The sequence below is a fragment of the Acipenser ruthenus genome, chromosome 3, assembly GCF_902713425.1.
Source record: "Acipenser ruthenus chromosome 3, fAciRut3.2 maternal haplotype, whole genome shotgun sequence".
NCBI classification, from domain to species: domain Eukaryota; kingdom Metazoa; phylum Chordata; class Actinopteri; order Acipenseriformes; family Acipenseridae; genus Acipenser; species Acipenser ruthenus.
In genome coordinates this window covers 106,200,670-106,214,785 of record NC_081191.1, presented here as the reverse complement: position 1 = coordinate 106,214,785, position 14,116 = coordinate 106,200,670, and the positions used below count along the sequence as shown (strand labels likewise).

The 14,116-nt window shown below is 38.9% G+C and overlaps 1 protein-coding gene across 1 annotated transcript in view; it reads right to left on the bottom strand.

Moving 5' to 3' along the window:
* Positions 1-14,116, bottom strand: part of LOC117394376 (unconventional myosin-X-like) — a 108,519-nt gene that overhangs the window by 2,303 nt on the left and 92,100 nt on the right. The window contains exons 27-39 of the mRNA XM_059020579.1: positions 13,278-13,521; positions 12,464-12,563; positions 7,442-7,531; positions 7,188-7,243; positions 6,637-6,779; positions 5,863-6,054; positions 5,094-5,251; positions 4,636-4,759; positions 3,286-3,583; positions 2,448-2,655; positions 1,861-1,997; positions 1,108-1,228; positions 218-673 (exon numbers count right to left, since the gene is read on the bottom strand). Coding sequence (XP_058876562.1) covers positions 218-673; positions 1,108-1,228; positions 1,861-1,997; positions 2,448-2,655; positions 3,286-3,583; positions 4,636-4,759; positions 5,094-5,251; positions 5,863-6,054; positions 6,637-6,779; positions 7,188-7,243; positions 7,442-7,531; positions 12,464-12,563; positions 13,278-13,521 — 2,327 coding nt within the window. The remainder of the gene's footprint in view (positions 1-217; positions 674-1,107; positions 1,229-1,860; positions 1,998-2,447; positions 2,656-3,285; positions 3,584-4,635; positions 4,760-5,093; positions 5,252-5,862; positions 6,055-6,636; positions 6,780-7,187; positions 7,244-7,441; positions 7,532-12,463; positions 12,564-13,277; positions 13,522-14,116) is intronic.

Sequence of the window (14,116 nt, the reverse complement as noted above, 5' to 3'; positions counted from 1 at the left end):
CAGGTGATTATTTGGATGTTAAGCGCAGAAGGATTCAGGTAATTTTCAGCCTGGGAAAAGTGGAGTGGAAATGAATGGAATGGGTTGCCAAGTCATTCTGTTATTGCCAATGTATTGGAATCCTTCTGGGATTCTGGGGTTCTGGGATCAATTAGTTACTGGTAACCAGATGTGCTTTTTCTTCTGTTCTTATATACATTTTACATTGCGCTCTCACCTCCACGTCGAAAAGAGTGGAGGCATACCCAGGCCATTCCTTCACCAGTGCCATGTATTTGACCATGGCCTGCTCTTGAGTCATGGACTGCAGCTTCTTCCACTTGTCGATGACGTTGGTCTTGGCAGCGGTGATCTCCTCTTTCACCCACGCGTCCAGCATCTGCTCCTCCACCAGTTTCTGCTTGTTGACGGAGCCGCCGCGGAAGCTCCTGCGCAGGGTCCCCTCCAGGAAGCTGGAGCGCTTCCTCTCGCACCTGTCCTGGGTTGGGGTGAAGGTCTTGGTAGACTGGGTGATCCGTGCCTTCAGCCTCTCCATTGGGTATACCTGTTCCATCTCGGGCACGGTGGTGTGGGTGGTGAAGTCTCCTTGCAGATATTGAAGCCGCAAGGCTGCCAAGAACTGGAGGGTCTCCTCTGGGGCTGGATAGTGCCCTCGGATGACAGCTTCATGAGCCTGCGACAATGAAAAGCAGAGATATATCCTCCTTAATGATCAGGTTTTCAATATGTCAATTAGACTGCAGGTTTATTAACCTCTTAAGTTACATTTCATTTGGTGCATATTTGATAAGCAAAGTTTCTATCTAATCAGTCAATGCATGTCAGATATTTTCAATCTGTATATGTGCTATGAAAAAAGACAGCACATACACATGAAGTCACGCTCACCACCTGTGCATGCAAATGTTGGTATTGCAAGTTAATACTTTTCCTATGAGAATACTAGTATTTTGCCAATCTGGCTTCAGGTAGTTTTATACATAAATGACAAAAGAGAATTAATCTACCACACACAAAATCAGCCTTCTAAATAGTTATCCAAAAAAAGCTGTGGGTAATTCAACTAAAAAAGAAGTGCCATCAAGTAAGCTCTATCTAAGCTCTTACCTGCTCAAACATAAAAGCAAATTCCACACTATCTTTAGGCACATTATCTGTGTCCAGGAAGCAGTAGAGTTTGAAATAGAATTTCCACTGATTACTGCCTTCCTCTGTGCTGGCTGCAAGCCTGAAAAAAAGTTAAACCACTTTTAGAGATCATACTGAAAACCAAAAACGCATTTAACATTCTAACATTAAATCATGACAGTAGCGGAAATGTCTTTAGAAATTCTATGGATTAAGAAAGAACAACGTTATCAACCTTATTCTGCAAAACAGCAAAGCATCCACTGAATACTATAAAACCAGTATCACCAGTTAGGTTTCCATTGGATCCTCAATGGCTAATTTAATGGCAACATATTTTTGGGGTAATTTTAACTGACCCATGTCCTCCAAAGACAGCATGGACCAATCAAGCCAGCCTTGGTTCAATGGGCAAGGGCTGAAGAATGTAGTACCATATAATATCTGAGTTATTAAGAGTTAGACGGGTCCACATTACTCGTAAATGTTTTTGAAACATTGTAATTACTTTAAACTATTGCTTAGATGGCAAAAAAACATGACCAAAATCATACAGAATTGTATGTTAAGAATAAAAAAGATTAAGTACTTTCTATTTCAGAACTAATATAATTTACAAAAATGTTTTGGTTTACAAGCACATTTAACAGCTGGTACTTTAAATATCTGTACTGAGGTGTTCTCTTTCTATTGTCTAATTGAAAGTCAAGAAAATTCAGTTTTGTTGCTTACTTTTCAAACTTGGCTAGGATGTCGGCAACAATGGTCCTGCTTTCAATGGCTTTGTCAGTGGTGCCATTGTGCTCAAACAAAGCAAACATGTTCCTGCTGTCTTCCATTGCCAAGCCACGAATCAATTTCTCAACAATCTGAAAAAGCACAGCAAACATCTTATTAACTACTTTCTATACTCTGTTTGGCACACTAAGTATAATGATACAGAAAATGAAATATCAGAAGGGATCAATGTTAAGTTTAGCCCATTCAGCCTTATGTTTGCCTTCTGGTTGTCAAGATTCCCTGGGTGGTCAATACATACACATAGCAGTAATTAATGTGTTAACATCGTTCATTTATGTAAATATGTATTTAAGTTGAGCAGAAAATAGATATGTAAGACTCATGGAAAGTTACATGTTGAATCCCAGGTTCATTTAAACCAGCTAAAACTCTAATTCTAGTAGAGTTTGTTGAATTCTGGGAAGTTTTATAGACTTGATCAAATAAAAGACATGTTCACTCTTTTGATATTGAACTCTGACAGCAATTACCCTTACGATTGACTTTGGCCACTGAACAGGTTACACGATTCCTCTTACCTCTCCAGCAGATGTGTGGGAATTGATTGTGATTTTACAAGAGCCTCCACCATGGCAGTAAACCGTACTTGTCATTTCTTCCCTACTGATCACAGCCTGGATTTCCTCCCGGGAGGGCACAAACTCCCTGGACTTGGTTCTCTTCAGTGACTCGCAGGTGAATGCTGCATACTTCTCCATCTCTGTGCCTGGGAATTGTTCTCTAACTCTAGAAACAGGAGAAATATTCATTTGTACATGATGTATATTACGTTTTTTATGCTTTTCAAATGGTGTGCTTTAATTTCCACACAAAAACACACATTACTGATAACATTAAGCGTGTTCCTTACAAACCCTGCTCTTGATCATAAGGGGGCTGAGGTTGCAATTGTTAAAAATGCATAGCTACACCCTATTCATTTTACATTTATATTTTAAATTGGAATTGATATTGAATGTTTTACAATACAGAGCTGTGCATATGGTTAGCAGCCTAAACACAACGTTAGATCTTCCCAATGAATCCTCCCCTACCTGTACTACAATGTTTCAGTTCCCATTCAACTAGAATACTGCAGTGCAAATCATTTTAGAGTACTTGCTTTTTGAAATAGTGTTTATGTCATAGTACTAACATCCCTCCAGTACCACATTTCTGACCTCCTATCTCCCGACACATGCAACACCAAATTAGAAAAGTGCATCAATTTGTAAAGATAGCACCTGACAGGTCTTTCCCTATAAAAACCAGTTTCTAAAGGGAGGCAGTTATGTATCCTATAAACTCTGCAGGATATAATTGTCTCTACCAGCTCACAAGTGTTGTATCTAAGAAAGCAAGCCCCTTCTGCTGTACCTCTTGAGGTGGAACTTCAGGTACTTGAGTATGGTTCGAGACGGTACAAATGTGCAGCTTATGCAGGTTAGGATCTGCCAGTTGCGCAGGTTTCCTACACTCCCCATGTTAGGAGTCTTGTTGGTCTGCTTAATGAGCTGGCAGTAGATCTCATCCCGCAGAGGTCGAAGGTCATGCCCCGTCTGCAAGATTCCTTGAATGATGGGAATGGGGTCGGGAACAGATTCGATCTGCTGGAGGGAGTTGAAAATCTTGATGGCTTCATCCTGTAGAGTTGTGTAGCCTTTGTCTTTCAGCACTGTGCAAGAAATACATTTCAAAACAGATTAATTTAGCCCAATGATACAGTAGGAACAATTGCTAACCTAATTAGGAAAGAAAAGGGCAGGGATCCAAATTCCGATTTAGGTGTGATTGCCTATAATTTAAATCACAAACAGACAAATCTGACACTGTATATGTTAATTACAAAACCCAAATATGACATGTGTTTTTATTTGGAACAAAAATAGTAAAAGATGGCTTGATGAATGAGATGGAAAAAGTAGAAAATAATAACAAAAAGGAAAATATATTTTACAGATAGCCCAGAACTGTACTGCAGATCCTCTCCCTTTACAGGCAGGTGGTTTACAATAAACAAGTATTTTTTTTGTGAGTGAACTCAACAAAGTCACTGTTTTCTTCTTGTACCTTAATTGTTGGTCTTTAGTTTCTCATCTGAGAAACCCAATGCCATTAGCTTAACAAATTCATTTTGCAGAGATGTTTCTAATGCCCCTAAAGGATCCAGATCCTGAGCATAAAACAAGCAACAGAGACCAAGTCCTTATCAGGAACAAACAGGAATAGAAAAGGCAGAAGGGTGAAGGTGAGGCTCAATTATGAACAGACCAGAAATTTCTTGTTCTTTCTAGTATTTTTCCACAGCAGCTTCTTTACGTAAATCCCCCTGCTTACCAGACAACACACCATAGGTCTCATCTCTTTAGATGTCCCATACATTTTCAGAGAAGATTTACTCCTTCATACCATGCTGTCCTTTGAATTTAACTGAGAATCCAACTTCCTAAAAGTTTTCAGATTCCAGTTTCACATTCACATTATAAAATAAATGTTGTCTTCATAACATGTTAGTTTCATAAAGCAGTGTTTCTCTGTCAATTTCTAATCCTGGCCATTGACTCATTGTGTGACCCTGAGCAAGTCACTTAACCTCCTTGTGCTCTGTCATTCGGGTGAGAGGTTGAAAGTGACTCTGCAGCTGATGCATAGTTCACACACCCTAGTCTCTGTGAGTTGCCTTGGATAATGGCGTCTGCTAAATAAACTAATAATAATAATACTCACAGTTTAGGTGTATGTCCCCATAGGGCAATGGAAGGAGTGGTGAGTGAAAAGGATGGTGACTGAAACGAAGAATTGGGTTTCTCTTGTATATTTGTTCCACAACTTCAGTATTCAAGCAGTTCTCCTAAAAAGAAAAGTAATAATAATAATAATAATAATAATAATAATAATAATAATAATAATAATAATGACCAGTTATGACCAGCATAGACAGGTAATTGTATGCACGTTTCCTGAAACATGAGCTGTAGAAAAAACAAATAGATAAACTGCCGTTTAAACTTTCTTTTAAAAACTCTACTTTCCTGAGCAGTGTTAACTATACATTACACAAGGCTTTTTGCCATGATCATTTGGCTACAGTTTTGGGGCCTTGTTTGCTTACTGATAGAATCAACGGTCACACTGGAAGCCAAACGGCTATTCTGACACTTTTTGATTTTCAGAACAGCCCTTACCTTGATGTCTTGAATGAGTTGCTGCGTTGGTGTGTCAATGGGTACCTTGGTATCAATGACATTCTGGATGGCACTTGACCACCTGGTTGCTTCATTCAGCAGTTTTGTATAGAGGCGGTAGCAGTGCTTGCGCCCATAGACAGTGACATTCCAATAACCTGCAGTCATCACACACACACACACACACACACACACACACACACACACACAGACAGAGGAATAGAGATCTTACATTTAGTTAGTTTACAACAATACTGGTGATACAGAATAATATTCTCATTGGGCATGTAATTACTTCAGTGTAAGGTTAAATGTTCTTTGTGGTAGCCAAGGGAAATTGACAGAAATACATGTGCTATTCTATACTTCTTACTATTGATTGTTTTTGTTTTATTTTTACTGTGGTGGCACTGAAATACCTGCAGTGGAGTTGTGTGCTCACTCACAGCTCATTCCCTCACCCCCAATCACTGGGACTTAAAATGCAAATATAATATTTGGTCAAAACCATTGAATGCTATAGCACAATAAAAGCAGATGAAATGCATTTTATATACATTTCAATGCAATAAAGGAATCCATAATCCTTTGTTTAAAAGTAAATATCATTCAAATAATAACATTGCAACTTTTGTTGCCCAATCTAAAACTGTCCTATTCAAGAAAAACCAATGAACTACTGTATGTAAAGCTTAATTTAATAAACACTGCAAAGTAAAAAGACGCCATTAAAACCAAGAACTGCTCAAAATGTGATTGATTGTCTTGCCTGTTTCTTTGAAGGTCTTTTCATCAGGCGGCACTGCAGAGCAGAGGCTGTTGAGCACCAGAGTGCCCAGTTTAAGCGCGTTTCTCTCTGAGCTCTTGTAGTAATCCAGAGAGTTGTGTGTCAGCACAAACCAGCGCTTCTTTAGCTTCATCGAAGTTTTTGTGCTGTTCTTCATCTCTTTGTGCAGCCATCCTGCAGATCAGTAAAGTGTTACTATGGCACTTGGAAAAGCAAAGGCGCTGCCAACAGTTCCTAGTTTCAAGAGGAACTCTCATAGGATTGGAATTTATCAACAGATATGACTGAATGTGAAGCTGCCTGAACTTCTGGCTCTTGAAAGAACCACTAGAATGTTAATTAAGGTATAATAATTATTTTAAATTTAACCTACTCTGGTAGCAAAAGTAAAAGGGTGCAGGAAACTTGATGTGGACGAGATCTATATAAAAAAAAAATCTGGCACCAATGAGGAGATACCTCGTTTAATAGCATAAAGAATAAACAGACTTAACAAAATACTGTACTGAAGTCAAGTGAAAAATTGAACAAGAAAATGAATGTGATTAACAAATGAGAACTCCATAACTGCAGCTTGCCTGGGGAAGATTACATGATAAACAAATTCATGCAAACACCTTATGCACTGCATTTAACATTATAGTATTTTTTTTAATTTTTTTAATTTTATTTGCCTGCTATTGTTAATCAAATGGATTGTCCACCCGCTGTTGTATCTCAGCTGCAGTGATGGTCACTACAGGTCACTCTGCTTACCTCTCTCTAGGAACTCCTGTCCTTCAACTCTGGTATCCCCCTTTGATCTTTGCAGGAGTGTAATCCAGTGATGCATCTCCTCTGGAGTGTCTGCATTGCAGTGTACGACACGGTTGGCCGTGATGATCACAAAAGAGTTGGGTCTAGATAGGGAGCAGGTGCAAACCGCATGGAAAAAACCATTAATCCTTGAATAAATATTTGGATTCTGTTTACACAACAGCGACATGTGGTGACGCAGGACAGCAATAAAAAGAACGTCCATTTACTTACTACCAACACCTATAAACTGTACAGTCTGTGTTTACTGATGCTGTTGTCTTTTTGTCACAGATTGTACAGCAACCAGTTGAAAGCTGCTGATTGTCTATATATTTTTTAGGAATAGTTAAATTGTTTGTACACGTTTTCACCATTAAGAATTTTTTTCTTTCAAAAGAATTGGTGTTCATATTTAGTTTGGGTTATAGACCCCTCAATAGCCCCATATTTGTGAAAAACAAAACGGTTTGTAAAATGTTAACCAGATAGACTCCCATGTTAACCCTTACCTCTCTGGATTGTCAAAAGCACACACTGAATCAATTAGTCCTACATCAATCGTACCCTAGGCAAAATCAAAAATAAAATATTAGGAAAATACAAACTGTAAACATATTAATATAACTTGATCATACATACAGTAGAAAATGTACAACCTGCTGAATAAATATTTCCAATAAACCTTCCTTGCTGTTTTCAGCCAGTTAGTCTTTCCAGAATTCAGCTTGTAATTTGGCTCAAATGATTACAAATCTAGACTTACCACTGCATTCTGTGGGTTGGCTTGTTCATCATGCATTTCACGAATCTCCTGCTCTGTGGATCCGTGGACCTGGCTCAGGACACTAAACCACTGGCTGCAATGATAAAAGTGGAGAAAATCCAACTATGACATCACAAATCTCAGGATTGGCATTGCCCTCATCTGGACCAAAGGCTTTCTTTGCAGGTCTAGTGCAGCATGGGGAGTAAACAGATTCCTTTCACAGCTTGTGGCTAAAAGCAAACTTGCCGGTTGTATGACAAAGACACTTACATGTACCAGCTTCAGAGAAAGAGAAAGCCAACCAAAAGAGCTGAAACCTACACATTCCTGGTGGCACTGCATTCAGCCACACAAGCAGATCCACACTGAACTGAAGACTAACAACCAGTGCAAATAATTAAAAAATGGGTTTCTCAGCAAGGGTGGTTAAAGTAATTTACAGATTCTTTATTTATGTATTTAACTAAGTATAACATACATGTGGCATTTGTTACATTTTTTAAAATTATTTTAAGGAAAGTTTAGTTTTAATTGTCAGAATAATTGACAAGAACATTCTATAGCTGTGCGGGTCTTTGCATTTCAATTTATTGTAAGTGTCTCATCTTATGAAATACAATGCCAGTCAAGTATTTAAAATGTTATTCAAACCCATATTAGGTTGCAATTTTGTTATAGATTGCATCATGGTACAAACTGTTTGACTGATGAATATCCCTGGCTGATAAACCATAACACACTGTATACTGTTATAAAAGTCAGTCTGCACCCGAACATAAACTTGATGACAAAAGAACATGTCTAGGCATGTTTAATCTCCAACGCTATTAAGCCGTTGAACGTATTCTGAATCAGAATGTGCATGGAATTTAAGGTTAAAATTGGAAGATTACTCCATTACTGCAATAGATTACACTGACAGAAAAATTCGAAGTTCATCTTCCTCAGAGAATGCTGTATATAATTCCAGGTGTAGTGAGTTTAAAGAATAAAAAAATAAAAATACCAGTTCATTTTAGGGTGGAAATGTCAAGATGGTTGAAATAGGGTTGCCACCTAAGGAGTAGACACACACAGATTCATCCCTGTCAGAAAATCTGAGAGTGTAGAAACCCAAAGGTGCATATGGTAGCGTCTGTCTCGCTCCTTCTTTCTCTCAGAAGTGTGCAATGGAATCTGGACTGGGAGTAACAGCACGGCTCAGACTGGTGCTGACTGTACAGGAGTAAAGGCTCCATTGAAAAATCAATATAGCCAAGCAAAGTACAGAACATACCCCATTCTGTACTACCTTGAAATAAGACTGTCACAATCAAATAAAGAACAGTTCTGTAAAATACAGAAAAGGTTTAAAGCAAGTTCATGAAAATATCCTACATTTCATTAAGCCAGCATATCGACCGGTATTGGATTACTAAAATGGTAGGCCTCCCAACCACTGACTCAGCTATATATGGTGCTATGATACAACACTTGTTCTTGTCAAGTGTGATCAAATTAGTGCCTTTTAAAACACACTTTCTTACCCCAGAATTATCAAGGTCTTTTCACCAAAGTGTGAATCTTTTTTTTTGTGAAAGAAAAATGCAACTGTTATTTTTAGAAAAAATACTGTAGCAAAACAAAAAAAAACACTTGGCAAAAATAGCACTTTGGAGTACAGACCCTGATAAATCTGCCTTTTTCTTGGTGCTTTTAACACATTTTTGACTTTTGATTCAAAGGCATCTGTCAGATAATGAAGTCTATTTTAATCATCAAAACAGTCTCTCATGACCTTTATTTCCAGAGTATTTTTTTTATTGTATTAAGTGATGAATAAATCAACCCTGAAGGAAAACACCAGCAGGATTATAAGGGCAGCAATGTTCTGAACAGCAATATCCATCACTGTTCAGAACATTGGCATTGATATCCATTACTGTTCAGAAGATTGCCATAGATATCCATCGCTGTCACCGTGTAACAATTTTTTTTTTTTTTGTTCCTGGGTAGTAAGTGTTATTTCCTAACTGCTTATGCCTCAAAAGTATAGACAATGGCTATTATTCCCCACAAACTTTGCTTTTGTGACAAGGACAGTGATATTTTGAAATGTACCTATTTTCCAGAACATTCCACATAGATGCAGTGCTGAGTAAACTTGGAGTAACTTCTAGAACTTTCCAGTAATATAAATAGTAGTATAAATACAGGGGCCTTAAGCCCACCAGTTCAGTTTAGTTCCAGCTGCCTAAGTGGATACATATCTGCATTTTTCTGAGATGGCATCAAGAGGCTGCAAGCATCCGGCAGACGCATTTTGCTATGTCTGCAGCCAATTTAATCAAGACAAGAGCGAAAAACTACTCCGTGGAAGCATCTGCTAAGATGTGTGAGGCCTACAAGGCATATTTTGACATGCCTGTCGGGGATCAAGACAAACCCTGGGCACCTCATTTCACCTGCGAGCACTGCAAAAAAACTCTGGAAGGTAAGAGGGACAATTGTTGCTCAGAATTTTATGTTATAAAATTTGTTAATTTTTAAAATTGTAAAAGTTTTTAATTTTAAAATGTTTTACAATTTTCATGTTATTGAAAAAATATATCATATATGAAAAATGTTGCGAGAATCTCTTACACATTAGTCATGGGTGAAATAAATGTTTTTTTGTAGGATGGTACAGAGGGGAAAAGAGAGCCATGAAGCCATGAAGTTCGCTATCCCAAGTTCGGAATCGCCTGTAACCAGAATGAGTGGCGCCTCTTCACTGACAGCTCATCCAGGAGCCTCAAAGCCGTGCTGCTCCATAATGGTAACAAGTACCCGTCTCTTCCCCTGGATCACTCGGTGCACCTCAAAGAGGATTACAACAGCATCAAGACCTTGCTGGACGCCTTGAAGTATGATGAGTATGGCTGGGAGGTCATAGGAGACTTCAAAATGGTGGCATTCCTGATGGGTCTCCAAGGCGGTTTTACCAAGTTTCCCTGCTATCTTTGCCTTTGGGACAGCAGGGACACCAAGGCGCACTACCACAGGCGGGACTGGCCACAGCGGACCGAGTTCTCTGTGGGGAGGAACAACGTCAAGTGGGAGCCACTGGTGGGAGCACGGAAGGTGCTGATGCCACCACTGCACATCAAATTGGGCCTTATGAAACAATTTGTCAGAGCTCTAGATAAGGAGTCGGCAGCCTTCAAGTACCTTCAAGACTTCTTCCCTAAGCTGTCTGAGGCAAAGGTCAAAGCTGGTGTCTTCGTCGGACCACAGATAAAGAAGATCCTGGAGTGCAATGAATTCCCCAAGAAGCTCACTAGTAAGGAGAAAGCGGCTTGGAACAGCTTTGTCGCAGTGGTTCGGGGCTTCCTGGGCAATCACAAGGCCGAAAACTATGTGGAGCTGGTTGAGACTCTGGTGAAGAACTACGGCACAATGGGCTGTAGGATGTCCCTCAAAGATCATATCCTTGATGCTCATCTTGATAAATTCAAGGAGAACATGGGAGCGTACTCGGAGGAGCAAGGCGAGCGCTTCCACCATGATATTTGAACGCCGCTACCAAGGACAGTATAACGAGAATATGATGGGAGACTACATTTGGGGGCTGATTCGTGAAAGTGATTTACAGTATAATCGTAAATCTCGAAAAACTACTCACTTCTAAATCTTTTGTAGTCATTTTTGTATTACTTTAGTATAAATACATGTTAATTTGGATTCAAATGTTGTTTTTTTCTGACTTTATGTGAACAAAAAGACACAAATTCGCCCGTTTTCTCATTGGAAATAGGTAAATTTCAAAATATCACTGTCCTGGTCACAAAAGCAAAGTTTGTGGGGAATAATAGCCATTTTCTATACTTTTGAGGCATAAGCAATTAGGAAATAACACTTACTACCCAGGAACAAAAATTGTGTTACATAGTGAGAACACTGCCATTGATATCCATGGCTGTTCTGAACATTGCCATTGATATCCATCGCTGTTATCCATCGCTGTTCAGAACATTGCCATTGATATCCATGGCTGTTCAGAACATTGCCATTGATATCCATCGCTGTTATCCATCGCTGTTCAGAACATTGCCATTGATATCCATGGCTGTTCTGAACATTGCCATTGATATCCATCGCTGTTATCCATCGCTGTTCAGAACATTGCCATTGATATCCATCGCTGTTCAGAACATTGCAATTGATACTCCCCTATGTGATACACAGTCTGGTAGCAAGGTATCCTATATCTATAAAAGAACATTCCTACGAGTCTTATCCGTATTCAGACTTTCTTTGCATTTCAGTGCAAATTAAAATCTGGGGCAATTTCACAATCTCTGTGTGTTTTTCTGTGTGTCTCTGTCTCACCCAGCTGCTAAACAGCTTCCCTGGGTGCTGTGTTACTAGCTCAAATATACACAGGGCTGTGATGTCCCTTTAAAAGTTCTATTAAACTGACTCTGTTTCTTAATTAAACTCTTGGAAAAACATTGATTGTGAAACAAGATCACTTTTGTTTTCTCTCCTGTAATTTGAATGAGACGATGATAATGTAAACAAAACAAACAAACAAAAAAAAGACAGCTCCTTATTTTTAATTCAAACCGAACACAAAAAGCGAGTTCAGTTAAATTGCTTTTCCCAGACTTCAAATCTTAATGACTTATTGCAAAAAAATGTCACAACCTGTTTTGCAAATAATAGTTTCCTCTTAATTACAATTTAATGAAATCAATTAATCTTCACTCGCTGTTTGCATTCGGTTTGAATTAAAAATAAGGGGCTGCCTTTTTTAACATTATCAATGAAACAGAATCATAGTCTCAATCAAGATACAGAAGAAAAAACTAAAGTGAACTTGTTTCACAATCAACATTTTTCCAAGAGTTTAATTGAATGGAGTTGGCTCAAAAAAAGGGACATCACATGGCTGAAAATAAAAACCGAAAACGAATTAGATGTGAAGAGACACCAGAACCTTCATGTGCAGTGCAGTTCATTATTAAGGTAATATTTAGTAAAACAGGGAGTATTCACTTGCCTTGCATCTTCAGCGGTTTCTGCAATCAGGTGGTATGTACGTTCTGGCATTACTACATCAATTCCATTCTCTTTCCCGGTATTGTCAATAATTTCCCTATAAATAAGACGGCGAGAAATTTTATTAGAAAAAAACAAGGTAGTGGCCAAATATACTGTTGAAGAATTGCAGATAAGGATTGCTCATTGGTATTATAACATCACATCTACAGTATTTCCCTATTGTCTGTTGTTTAAAGACATGCTGGCAAACTATTCCTGAAGAATATGATTTCAGTCAAATCTTGATGTTTTTACAGTAGATATGCACTGTATTACAAAGGTTCATGCTTAGACATTTGACAGGACTTTTTTCTGTGAGTGCTTTAGATGTGTTTAAGATAACTCTTGCCACGAGACACCTCAGACTAGTAAGAGGACTTCACGCTTTCAACACCAAGTATACATAAACCTAAATGAACTTCGTACTAGTCCAATTAAAGTGGCAAGCAACCCCCAATACCTGGTTTTGACATCACTTACCCTGGATGTATTAGCTATTAGATCTTCTAGTACTGTGCATGTGCACATGTGCATCCTATGCACTCAAAACTTATATTTCATCTTTCCATCACCCCCTCATTCAAAATTCTGTGAGGGTCTCCCCTAAATGGCACTTTCTCATGCTACTGGCTTGTGTGCAGCCTTCCATTATACAAAGGAATAGACTGTAGACCCAGAAATAGGTAGACAGAAAACACCTCTTTCAATTACTAAATTAAAAGATGAATGTGAGATTTCAAAGAACTCTCTGTTTCTTTTCAGCACGTACTTTGCAGCCCGCATGTCAAGAGTGCCCTTCAGCTTCTCCTCTCCGTCGTTCTCAAAGTACATGAGCTTGGTCTGGCGCAGGACGAACCAGCGCCTCTTCCAGTTCCGTCTGGAAAGCGTTGAGGAGCCGCCACCTTTCTTGTGCAGCCAGCCCTGCTTCAAGGCTTCCTGCTTGGAGCGGAACCACAGGAACGTTTCATCCTTTAAGACACACCAGCGCCTCTTCCATATGTTCATCAGACCCCCTAGCAGAAGGGAAAGGAGGACAAATGTGAGAAACAATCAAAAAAACGGATTTAGGAACAATACGACATTACTGCAGAGCAACATTATCACTTTTTACTCAGTTACCCAACGGCCCTTCTCCAAAATTGGGGCTCCTAACTGGCAGAAGGAATGTACTTTTACAACCCTTGACTTTATAGAACGCCACTTCTATTTAGCTCACAGTTCTTTTTTGTTTTGTGTCCTTCAGGACATTCCAAAAGCACTTCCAGCAGAGGGAATGACAAACCAGAATTGTGAGAGAAGCCTTGGGATAAAAACAGAGTACAAGAGAATAAAACAATAACAGCACTGTGCTCCATTTGACAGGGCTGATTAGTTCTTTGCATGCTATGGCAAAGTTAATATATGATTCAGTAATCAAAGCTAGGTCCCAATTAGCAACCATGGGAAAAATATATTCTCTTTGTGTGTTTTAGTTAGAAAGTCAAAACTGTGATTGCCAGGTACAGATTTATGGTAAAATGTAAGTATGTCATAAGCTACAGAGTTTCACATTTTGCTGCATGTGATTAAAAAAAAAAAAAAGTATATGTATGGGGTGGGTTACGGGGG